General features: G+C 43.6%; 1 protein-coding gene across 1 annotated transcript in view; it reads right to left on the bottom strand.

Moving 5' to 3' along the window:
- Positions 1 to 12,658, bottom strand: part of TENM4 (teneurin transmembrane protein 4) — a 375,350-nt gene that overhangs the window by 91,336 nt on the left and 271,356 nt on the right. Inside the window, exon 12 of the mRNA XM_023535518.1 lies at positions 10,487 to 10,633. Coding sequence (XP_023391286.1) covers positions 10,487 to 10,633 — 147 coding nt within the window. The remainder of the gene's footprint in view (positions 1 to 10,486; positions 10,634 to 12,658) is intronic.

The following is a 12,658-nucleotide window of genomic DNA, read 5'->3' as shown; positions in this document are numbered from 1 at the left end:
TAAAGAGTATGAACTCCAAAGCCAGACTGTCTGGGGTCAAATCCTGGTTCTGAAACTTACTTCTGTGTGACCTTGGGCAAGTTACTTAAACTCTCTGGGCATCAGTTTCTCATATCTCTTACAAAGGGATTATAAGGGTGTCACTTGAATATTTGTTACATAAATAACCCCCCTCCCCCAAATCTAGCAGAATACCTAATACATGGTGAGTACTAAATAAAGGGTAGTTCCCCTTCCTGACCCTGAACCTAAAATAGTCTCACTAAAGTGAAGGGCCATTTGTCCTTTGTCTGCTCACCTGGCAGATTCATTCTGAGATGTGGGGGATAGGCCTTCTGTCACCCCAGCACTATCCCAGCACTAAATTATGGCTACTGTCTCAGCTCTCAGATATGCCTAGCAAAGCATCTGTGTTCTCATGTAGCTGGCGGGCTCCATCATACTTTTTCGTGCTGCCCCTGTCAGACATTGCTTAAACACATAATTACAGCCTGAGCTAAGGGTTATTTGCATTCTGCTATTGATGTTAGCATGACAGATTCGGCAGCCGCATCCATAACTCGGCAGAAATGCTCCATTATTCGATCCCAGTGAGCAGGGACGTTGACCATTAAATCAGCTAGCACAATTGAAGGGCCGTGAAAAGTCATGGCTAATTTGAAATTTTATTAGCTCTTGCCTGTTCTTGTTTACCACCAAAGCAGTCCCTAGAAGCCAGTCTTTTACCTCTTTATAAATACTCTGCTCTGTGGCACCTTGGAAAAACTGCTTCCTATTTCTCTAGTCCTGGGGGAAGTTTAGCTAGGAATTGTTGTTATTGTTATTAATATTAATATTAAATGATGATGATAATCATGGCTGCTACTTACTGAGCACTAGGCATTGTGCTAAGTGCTTTACAAGGAATGTTTTCAAAAAGTGTCATTGAGTTTTCCCAACTCTGTGAAGTAGCTGCTGTCATCATCATCTCCCTTATTATAGAGAAAAGAAACAAGAGGCTCATAGTGGTCAAGGTTGCACAGTCAGCCAGTGAAGAAGCTGACTTGGAATCTGAACTCAGTTCGTTGTGAATGAAGCATGAAGGGCTCTTCGAATCCTGAAGAGGTTTTTTAGGAACTATTTCTTAAGTGGAAAACATGAATTGATGAGCCTTGTTGAAATATGACTCTTTTGTGCCCTCTAGCACCTTGGGCGAATTCCCTCACAGCACTCATTTCCCCCGTATTGTAATTCTTATTTTCTGTCTCCCTCTCCAAACATAGCTCTCCTGGAGATCAGGGCTGTGGGACTCATTTCAGGATCCCAGGGCCCATTGCTCTGGCTTTTGCCTTCACCCTTGCTTCCAGAATACGGGGCATCCCCACACTCCTTTTTTCTTTCCTTTTTTTAAAAACAAATCCAGCCGTGAATTTCAAAGCCAAATTTTTGTTTCTTGTGGTCAGAGGGCCTTTGTGGTCATCTCGTTGACCATTCTGCTGGAAATGAAAGCCTCAGCAAGGGCTCTGAGCTTCAGTTTGCCCATCTATAAAATGAATAATCAGACCTACAGCACAGAGATGCTGGTAGGATTAGGTGAAATCATGGATGTGAAGCACTTAATATGATGACCAGCACCTAAGTAAGTGCTTGATAAATAATAGTTACTGTTAGCTCCTGGCCAGGTCCTTCCCTGAAACAGGAGTCCTGATAAGAGACCTGCCATTTGGCCCTGTGGTGGTCCCCTTCCTATGCATAAATTTCAGGGCAGCCCTTTCTGGATGCAGTCTGGCCTCGGAGGACTGAATTAGATAAACACAGCAATAGTGACACATTATGTAGGACAGGAGGGACCTCAGGGGACTTGAGATTGGGGTTCTCTGAAATGGAGATATCACACAAACAGTGCTCTTATGAGAGATCCTGGGACTGGGAATTGTTCACTGCATGCTTCACAGGTTAGAGTGATTAATGCCAGACCAAGAATTATGTTTGCCTACACTTTCCTATGTTGACGTTCCCTAATCATTCATTCAGCAAATATTTGCTAAGTAGTAAATGTGGGCTAAATCCCCGTTAATAGAGACAATCATATTTAAATGAGATACATACATATTTTTAAAATGATTAGGTTCCACAAAATTGTTATCAAAGGCTCAGTTTACAAGAACCAGTTTTCAGGCAAAAGCACTCATATTTTCAAATGCAGCATATGGCAGCCTTTAACAGGGCATATGGCTGCTCTACAGTGATAGAGGATCTTCCACAGTTCCATTTTCTTAGGCACGGATGACAGACAATTTTAGAAGAGTCATATTAAGAGGAAAAAGCATGCTTTGGGGACAGAAGAGTAAATTTTGGGGTACACTAGAAATGCATCAATATATAGTTTTCAGGATTCTCCGGTTTGGGCCATTTTGGAAACATTTACATTTCCCAAGCACTTCATGTTTCGCTTGATTGTATATTACACACAAACTGTTTGACTTACAAAATGTCCATGTTTCATATATTTGCATTCCTATTGAGATACGCTCACTGTCACAGCAGAAAAACAAAAATATAAAACAAAACAAAAAATCCCCCCAAACACGACCAGGGAAATAAGAGAGGATTTTCCTCCATTTCTTTCAAGTTCCCCATAAAGCTCTCCTAAACTTTAAACACAAACTTTTGGGAAAAAAATATTTTTTTCTCAGAAACTTCCTCTTTCCTTACAGTTCTGAAGGCCTCCTCCCTGTCCTTACTTGGTGAAAGTGGAGAAGGGACAGAAGAAAATGTCAGAGCCTGTTCTGGCTCTTGGAGGCTGGGAGGGGTAAAGCAATGCTACATCCAGCAGTGGCCTCTGGTGGAAGTGGAAGGCAAATGGAAAAGAGAAAAAAAATGGCCAGAAACAAAAAGCAGAAAAGAAAGGAAGGAAGGAAGGGAGGGGAGGAAGAGAGGGAGAAAGAAAAGGAAGGAGGGAAAAAAGGAAGGAGGGAAAAAAAGTGTGTGTGTGGGGGGCCAGGTCTCTCGGGCACTAAATGAACATTCCAAAATGGTCTATGTACTTGTGACCCTTGAACTTGAAGACTGCCCCTCTCTCCAGTGCTGAAATGCTGCATAGTGCATGGAGCACTTGTTTTTGCTAGCATTTCCATCTACGTGCCACTAACTTGAGGATGAGGGCCATGCATCCTCTTGCATCCGTCCTCAGTGCCTTTCTTGTTGGTGGACTCTTGAGAAATAGAGTCGGGGGTATGTGGAAGAAAACAATCCAGGCTAGAATCCTGAAGACTCGACTCTTTCCCTGGGTCTGCCATTCCCTAGCTGTGAGATCTTGGGCATGTCTCTTCATATGTCTGAGATGTAATTTATTCAAAGAAAACTGGGATAATAGGTTTTGCAAACCTCGTAGGATTGCTGAAAGCTTCCTGGGTTGTAAAGAGTAAGTGAATAATTCAGTATAAGAAATGTTGGTGTCCTTCTCATGCCTGTGGCTGTTCCTGAAGCCCTCTCCGCAGACAGGTGCAGGGGCACAGGAATGAGAGAAGTCCTCTGCCATCATTTGCAGTCCTGACTAGAAGTGGCTTTCTGTTCATTCTGTAATCTTAACAACTGCCAGTGGGTGGTGGGATCTTGGGTGGCTCACCTCTCTCTCTGATATCAGCATCCTCGTCAGTAAAGTTGGAAGGTCAATGAAGCAGCTTCTGGGGCTAACCTGCCTGACAGCCACCTTCTGGCCTTTATATGCCACAGGCCCATTCCCTCTGGTGGCTGCCTGCTGTGACTTTCACAGACAGTGAAAGGTGTGCATAAGAGTTCTATTGAAGGTGGTCAGCTAGCCTTCTCATCTTTACAAATGAGGACACTGGAGCTCAGGTTAAGTGATTTATCCATTGTCATACTGCTAGTGAAGTGGCAGAGTTGGGAATTTGATCCCTTATCTTTCTCCAAATCCAGCTGTTAGGTACTCTTCCACAGTCTATTTCTCTATCAATGCTTTGGACATTCTGGTTCCCCTAGCCCTATTCCCCTCCACAGATGGCAGGAACTGACATGTTAAGTTTTGTATCCCAAATGCATAGCACAGTGTCTTGTACACAAAGCATCATGAATGAATGATTTTGTGAGGGTCCCAAATCAATTAGTCTGGCAGGACCTGTCAAGAGCCATGGAATGTGATGAAGCCATTCCCCTTCACCCAGGAATAGCTTGTTCCACTCCCTAGAAAGGAGGCACAGAAGACAAGCTTGCTCTGTTTTTTCAGCACCAGTTATGCGGCTGGCCAGCCCCATGTTGGGCACTGGACAGATAAGAATAAAGCAGAGCCTTCAAAGGATTCAGTTTGATGAGTCAGATAGAAATAATAGAGTGCTGAGAGAGAAGGAAGCAGAGGGGGCTGTAGAAGCCCAGAGGCAGGAACTCAACTCAGGCTGGGGGCTGGAATATTTCCAGGAAGAAATAAGACTTAAACTGAGACTTGAAGGATGAAAAGAACAGAGCTGGGGGTAGGTTGAGGAAATTTGCGGGATAGTACGCTCTTTGCATCATAGCTATTTGCATAGTTCCTTCAACTAATGGTCCTGAGGACAGTGTATAACAAGTCCATCTGTTACTCTGCAGGTGTGACTCCTCCCCTGGCTCCACAGCCCATCAGTCAACCTCATCTCCATGCTGTCTGTAGTCTGGGCACAGAGCTGTTTTGCTGCAGGCTGTGAGCAACATCCAGGAAGCCCTGGGGGTAGAGGGTGGAATGTGCTTCTCCTTCTGTACACATCTGGGAGAAGTTTTTATCATTTGCTAATAATAAATTTTGTGCCTTCTTTGAAAAGGCTTGCAAAATCTTTATCTGTCCCTTAGAACACAGGATTTTTAAAGGTCAATTTTTCTCTTATCTCTTATCACAAGAAACGTGGTTTAGAGATAGTGTGAAGGGTGAACAAATTCTATGACTTTATTCCAGCACTGGGAGATGGGAAAAAGGGAGCACAGAGAGCTCTCTATTCTCAGTTTTCTTGATATTTCTCATTCTAGGTTACATCTATCAATTATCTGTGTTGTAATCTGCGATTGTTTTTCAAGGGACTGATAGTGCCTAAAGAGTTATCGCATCTTGAAGCTTCTTAAAGAGTCTTTATCAAAAGGGGTCTGTCTGGTTGAATGCCAGTGGATTTTTTTTATCCTGGCTTCTTTTTAAACACCAGTTCCATTCTCATTCCAGCTCTCCCACTGATCCACGGTGACTCTGGGCAAACCACTTCAGCTCAGTGAGCCTCAGTTTCCCTGCATGTAAACATCTGGCTTGCAAGTATGTTGTGGGGCTGGCGGTCATGTGCACAGAGCCTAGCACTTAGGGATGCTCTCTAAACGATGGTTATTATTTTCCTTTGTATACATTTGATTTTTTTTCCTTCTAGCAATGAGCATGTAACAGTTTAGAATATAAATTTTAATCCAGAAATGAAAAAGTTCAAAACACATTATTATGTGGAGAAAGATATTATAATCATAAATGAAAAAAGTACTATATAAAATTTTACAGAGAGCATAATTCCAATTTATAAAAATTATTATCTATATATGAATATATATTTATTTTTTTAATAAACATCATGCTTCTGTGATTACAGATGGAAAGGAGTAGAAGAAAGAGAACTGACATTTGAGTGATAAAATTGAGTAACTCAGTCAGGGTCACGCAGCCGGCAAATGAGGGAGCCAGGATTTGATTCCGGGATTTGAATCTTGGTACAGATCCTGCACTTTTAATCACTGTGCAGTGTTGTTTCTCAGGCATGTTAAATACATCACCTGTAATCCTCACAGCAATCTTGCAAAGTAGGCATTATTATCCTCATTTTATAGATACTCAGCATGTTTGGGGACAGTTTTACCATCTCTGAAATGGGCATGAAAGGAACTTCCCATCAGAGGGTCAGTGTGTAACGGATGAGAAGATTCAGGTGATGGCACTTCATAAGGGGCTTGATACAGGGTGCTATAAATAGGGCACGCCTTTTTCACCAAGTGCGGCACGTAGAAGAATTCACACTGAATTCTTCTACGTGCCGCACTTGGTGAAGAAGTGCGCACGTACCGCACTTGGTGAAGAAGTGCGGCCCTAGTCAGGGCCTCTATGCCTGCCTGCCCTGCTGGTCCCTCTCACCAGCCAGTGTCCTGGGTGAAATCTGGAGGCATGTGAGATGACTAGGCAGCCCTGACCGAGGATCAGAAGGTTGAGAGCCACTAAATCACATTCAGGATCTGTTTCCTGTTTTAAATCTAGACAAAAACCATAAATGGAATTAAAAAAAAAACAATAAAGCTAAACTCAACTCAGCTTTATTGTGTAACTTTTTTTTTTCTTTTGGTTTCACAGTTTAAAAACACTGCAACCACATTCTTACTGAAGCTTAAAATTCAGGTTTAATTCGGAAAGGATTGCTTTAAGTCTAGCAAATAGGGAAAGAAGAGAAACTGGGAGTTCTTGGACAACTTGAAGAACCACAGTTGGGTTTATGATGGAGCTGTAAGTCTGAAGGCTGGGCACATACTGAAAAGCTCTAATGTGGCCTCTCAGGGACAACAGAAGTTTCTATCACCTGCAGGCCGCGTGACTGAGGCAAAATACTCCCGCTCACTAAGCCCGTTTCCTAATCATAAGGGAATAGCAAAGGGATAATACTACATACTGCCCAGTGATGTTAGGTGGTTGCACAGTTGCTTTGCAAACTATAAAATGACATACAAGTATCATTCTTATATTCTAGTTGACTTTGTGATACTGTCGTAGCCTATTTAAATTCAAGTCAGTACTCACACTACATTTCTAGGAGGAAGATAAATGACTAGAAGTGCTTGACAATGGCTCAAGAGTCTTGGGTTTTACTCCAAGCTGTGTTAATGACATTCCGTGTGACTTTGATGTGTCTGACGTCACATTCCCTTTCTGGGCTACCGTTTCCCTGTTTGTAACAGGAGTAGAATGAAAGAGCTGAAGTCAGTGTTCTCTGTCTCTTCTAGTCCTGTTACTCAACATTACACTCCGTTAGTTCCTTCTCCAAGCCCATGAGTCACATCAGCCAAGAAACAATCATTCATTGAGACTCTAACACTTCTTCCCTCCATCCTGATTTATTTATTTGGGATTACGCTGCATCCCACATCATCCTGTTTGTAACAGGAGTAGAATGAAAGAGCTGAAGTCAATGTTCTCTGTCTCTTCTAGTCCTGTTACTCAACATTACATTCACTAACACTTCTTCCCTCCATCTTGATTTATTTATTTGGGATTACGCTGCATCCCACATCATCACACTTATTTCTTTCTTTCTCCATTAGATTTAGTAGTTTGGATAACATTTCTTCCAAATGGCTGTGAGGTTCCTGAGGGAGAAAGACTAGCTCATTGGTCTGTATAGCCCCTTAGGAAGGAGCATGGTGACTTGTAGACAGAAAGAACCCAACAAATGTGAGCTTAACTGAACTGAAAACAGTCCAGAGCTAAACATGGCTCACTCTTGTGTTGCCTTGTACACCCTGCCCTGTTTCTCCCTCTACTAAAACTGTCTTCATTTGACTGAGACCCAGAGTGATAGAGAGGTCAGTAAAGATAGCCCCATCTCCTCCAGCTCTTGGGGATGGTCTATCCCCTATGGTTGTTTCATCTGTGTCACCCTGTGCCTTCCCCTGGCTCCCCCAGTGAGTGGAGGACTCACTAAACTGAGAGGGCTGAGGCAAGACACCTTCTCATTTCACAGGTGAGAACCGAAGGCCAAGCTTCCTCAATAACCTGGTCTCCCCAGCTAGTTGTCTTCACAATCATAATGACCTGTGCGGTGTCTTCCTGGACAGACAGGAAGCCTCACAGGACAGGGACTATATCAGAGCTCCCAGTACAGTACCCAGTTATCTGATAATATCAGCCGCATGAGTGGATGCTCCGTCATCACAGCAATTATCCCCTTGCATTGTAATGGCATGCTTTCTCTCTCCCTCCAGACTGTGAACTTCACAAGGGCGGGGACTGTGTCTTATTTGTCTCTGAAGCTCCAGGACCCAGGACAGGGCCTGATGCAGAGTAAACATGCAGTTAACGTATGTAGAGTGAACTCAGGTTACGGCACCATTGTAAGGGTTTGCTAAAAAGTAAACATTCCTTTCAGTCCACAATATGCTCCATGAATGCATGAGGCATTTTCTCGTTAATCAGAAAATTGTATATTTTCCAGTTCCTGCTAGTTCATCTCTCATTGCTGTTGGAGGAGGCTCTGCTTCCCTGGGGGCCTGGATCAGTCCCATTCCCTATGACAAGAAGCTCTTTCTCCCTCCAAAGCTGTGCGGCCATGGGCTCCTCCCATGTAAACACTGGGTAAGTTTTAGCGCTGGGAAGGCTGGCTCTGAAGGATGGTAAACAGGATACGCTGGTATTGCGTTTCATGTGAGTGAACAAACAAACCTTGTTTCATAACCTATTCTTGAGTGCGTGCCGTGGAGGAGATGCACCCTCTCCCCACATTTCTCAAGGACATTCAGTTCTGTTGCTACCCAGATGTTCAATAGCTGTTTGAAGGCTTCGGCCAAGACCCTGGACTCTTGAAAAGGAAATGGCTTCCTGATGCTGCACCCCTCCTCTTTTCTTCCAGTACATAAATTTACTGTCATTGAGATTGTGTCTACACAGGCAAGGTGAAGGGGAATGCTAATTTAGGCTGACATCTCTTTCCTATGAAGAGCAAATATCATTGCACTTTATCTTACCTGAAGACCACCTTTATCACCAGGGGACACCTGGCGCCCTTCCTTGCTTTGCCTGCCTTTGTCCATGCTGATCTCTCTGAATGGAAAACCCTTTTCTTTCAGGAAATGCCTATGTACTCAAGCATCAACTTCCTGATGAACATTTTCCTACTCTCACAGCTACCAATATCCAACTCTACAACAGCGTTTATCACCATCCATTAACACTTAACTTTGGGTCTTTCTCCATCGTGTGAGTTCCTGGAGTGCAGGGATAGAACTTATTCATCTCTGCCTAGGGTCTGGCCTCATAATAGGAACTCTGGATATTTATGGAGCACAAGCATTAATGAACTCCACAAGTTTCAGACTGATTAAGGGACATCTTAACCTTGCAAGATCTCAGGAGGAGAAAACGGATCCGCCTTCTCTGCCAGGTTTCCAAGGCCCAGCTCTATGAGCTCCTTGTTTACAATTACTGAGACTGGGCCAAGCAAGGCCTGGGTGGATAGGCCGACAACCTCCTGGATGCAGGCAGCAGATAGAAGGAATGAAAGCTGCCTCAGATAAAGATCAGCAGTCTGAAAACAGCCCTTTTGGGGTTGCTAGAGCCAACTTAAGGTGTGTGAACCAGAGCAACCGCAACAGCACACAATTGACCTTCAAATCCTTACGGTGCTTTGAGATTATAGACTCACTCTAAGTAGAAAATTCCCAAAGGGTGGGATGTAAAGTGTTTGGCCTGTTGATTTCCTACCCTGCTGTATACTAGAACGTCTCTTGGTATAAATATGAGGGAGCTGTATAAAAACATTTGGATTAGGACAACCGGTAGACCATCATTAAAAAGGAAGGGTTAACTGTTTCATTTTTTTCCATATTTCTACTTTTTAATTCTCCTAATTACCCCCAAGATTGATAGAGCCAGGAAGAATCAATCCATCTTCCAAGCAGGAAAGTAGAGCACATTATGGCTATATTTATTCAAATTTACATAACGGAAAGAACGAGGCTAATTCTTGGACTAATATAAGAACTGGAATGGTTTCATGCTCCAACTCCTTCATTCTATAAATAGGGAGCATGATGCCCAGAGACATCAAATAGCTTGCTTAAGGATACACAGGCAGTCAAATGATACTGGGTTAGAGAGGCCAGTATCATTAGGAGCTGCCACTTCATGAACTGGTCCCTTCATTCTCAGCCAGTAAATGTTCCACAAGACTAGGCCTCCCTTCTTTAGGATTTTGTCTCTCCAGCATTTAGAAAAAATCTGACAGAAAAGACAAATTCTATTACAAACCCACAGGGACAGAGAGTATGGGGCAAAGGTGAGAGTTACCACCAGAATCAGAGGAGAGAGCTTGACCAAAGGTAACTCAGTCTCCCGCCCTTGGAGAAGCATCCTTTCTGCCACTTTCTGTGATATGGAATTGGACAGCCTCTTCCCGACCACTTCTGCTGAGGGGGATCTCCCAACTTTGCCAGGCAACTCATTCCAGTATTGAATTGTTGGAAAATTCTTTCCTCCATATGCCTTCTCCTCTGTACTCACTGTCAGATGGCATTTAATTTTATTTACAGTAATTTTAATTAATTCTAATGCAACAACTAGTGATATGCACTCATTTCTTAGACCACATGTGCAATTTGATGGCTGCCCTGCAGGCCTCCTTGACTGGTCAGCTGGTGTGTTGGTGGCCTGTTAACTCAGTAATGCCCGCCCTCCACCCTAAGCCACCCTCTCCCCGCCAGAGCTGCATGGGGTCCATGTGTGCCAGAGCCCTACCTCCATCGTTGTCTTTGCTGTCACCACAGGCGGTTTCCATGGACGTGTCACAGCCAGCTCCTCTCCAGCCCAACTGGCAGACGCAGTGCCACCCATTTAGGTCCAAGGTGCATCTACCGTTCCCATTGCACAACCCGGGGCAGCCCTCTGCAAGGCAAAGCACACAGAATCGAGGTCTGATCGTCCACGGCCAACTGCAGTCACACACACTCACATTCTACCTGCCAACTTACAAAATGTTTTCACATTTATCAGCACATCGGTGTTCTCAGCACCCAGAGAGGTGGGCATCATTAGGAACTGCCATTTTATGAGAGGCAACTGAGACCCAGAGGAGAAAGGACTTGCTAAGGCTGCACAGTTAGGAAGTAGCATAGGCAGGAGGTGGCAGAGTCAGGAAGTGCCAGGGATAGGTCTGAAATCCACATCATCCTCATCTAAAACCCTCTCTTTCAGAAGTGATCCGGATTCTAGAGTGGGAGTCAGTGGATGTAGGCCTGTCAGAGACTGACCAATGGAGCTTTTTGCCTGATCATTGTTCCTCGTTCATTTTTGTGTGTTTTTCCTGTCTCTGGAGGCTGTTGGAACAAAGGAGTCATCTCGGAACAAAGGAGACATCTCTTTGTTTACTCCTCATGTCCCCTTAGCACCTCTTGGTCTTGTTCTAAAGGGACGTACCATTTTCAGCTGTTACTGTCAACTGTATTGGACCTTAAGCTTTTCATTTATTTTCTCCTATTTCCTCCCAAACAACTGTCTCTGCTTCTGAGGAAGAGTCCTTAGATCTTTTCCTTCCCATCTTACCTGCAGTCACAGAAAAGGGCTTTGCACCAGGAGAAGCCCTGATGGCTGACATGGGTAAGACTAACCAGGGCTGCCTGCAATTGCACATGCTGATATATATGGGCAGGTAGCCTTTCCTTCACTTTGTCTGTCTGTAAATCTGTCTGCCTGTCTTACGAGCTTTCTCTGGGCTATCACTGGAGGTATAGAGATGAATGAGACCTAGTTCTTATTCTCAAGAAGTAGCTTATCAGAGGAGACAGATTTGTATAAGCAAAATATTTCACTGCTAGGTGCCCTAAGGGAGATGTACAAAATACAATGGGAACCTAATACAGGAGTGGCCATCTGTCTGAGAGGGCTGTGGATGATTTAATCGAGAAGGGTCAGGCAGTATTTAGACTCGGCCTTGGTTTTCCTTTGACTATAGCATAAGGTGGGGAGTTTTTATACTATTCAAGTAGAACAGGTTTTTGATTATGACCTTTTCAAATCCCTTTCTCAGAAAATTGTCTGAGAATCTGCTAAGTAACTTGATTCACTTCAGTTTTCTTTTTGCCACTTGTTCTCATTCAAGTGTCCATTTTAACAAACCTGCAAACCCCCTTTCTCAGAGGAACTATCAAAAAAACACCGTTCATTGGCATGCCCTCCATGTCTTTGCCTCTGCTTAGTCTCGGGGAAAGTTATGGATGTGAAAGCACTCTGTCATCTATAAAACTTAATTTATTATTATGAGCAGCGAACTGCTGCTACAAGGATGGCTACAAACTTTCTGTAATGAAATAAGTAAAAACTGACCCTTTATTCTTAAATAGGACAAATGTGAATGCAGCTGCCCAGCACAAGACCTAGGCCAAGGTAGGCACTCACTAAATGGCTGATCAATTAGAATCTAAAACTTTCATGTTTCAAAGGCTTTTGATAGTTGACTGTGATTACAAAGCAAAAGAAAAGAACATGCTCATTTATATTTGAGGTGTTTAACACAGCAACCAATCAATCAATTTGGCTACTGCGTTTTCCATTCAAAGGAAGAAACACTTGTGGAGTGTGTACTCCAAGCCTAGGCGGAATTTCCTCCAGAAGTTCAGAAGCAAGTATGGACTACGTGGTCTTTGCACAGCAGAAGCCTATTGGGAAAAGTGAGAAGCCACCAGCATTGCCACCTAAAAGTAATCGAGAAAGCAGTTATAAAAGCGCAGGAATGGTGCTGTGACGTGCAGGTGACTACCCAGGCGTTCTGACTTGGTAGCCAACTCCCTTTCCCCAATTAGTCTCATTCAGATTTTTGTCCATCAGGCTGGGACTTCCTTTCAATTAAGCCTCATTCGTATTTCAAATATCAGTCCTGGAGGAGACAGGGTACAAATGTTAAGAATGGTAGTA

Source organism: Pteropus vampyrus, unplaced genomic scaffold (assembly GCF_000151845.1).
Source record: "Pteropus vampyrus isolate Shadow unplaced genomic scaffold, Pvam_2.0 Scaffold141, whole genome shotgun sequence".
NCBI lineage: Eukaryota > Metazoa > Chordata > Mammalia > Chiroptera > Pteropodidae > Pteropus > Pteropus vampyrus.
This window is presented reverse-complemented; position numbering and strand designations above follow the sequence as displayed.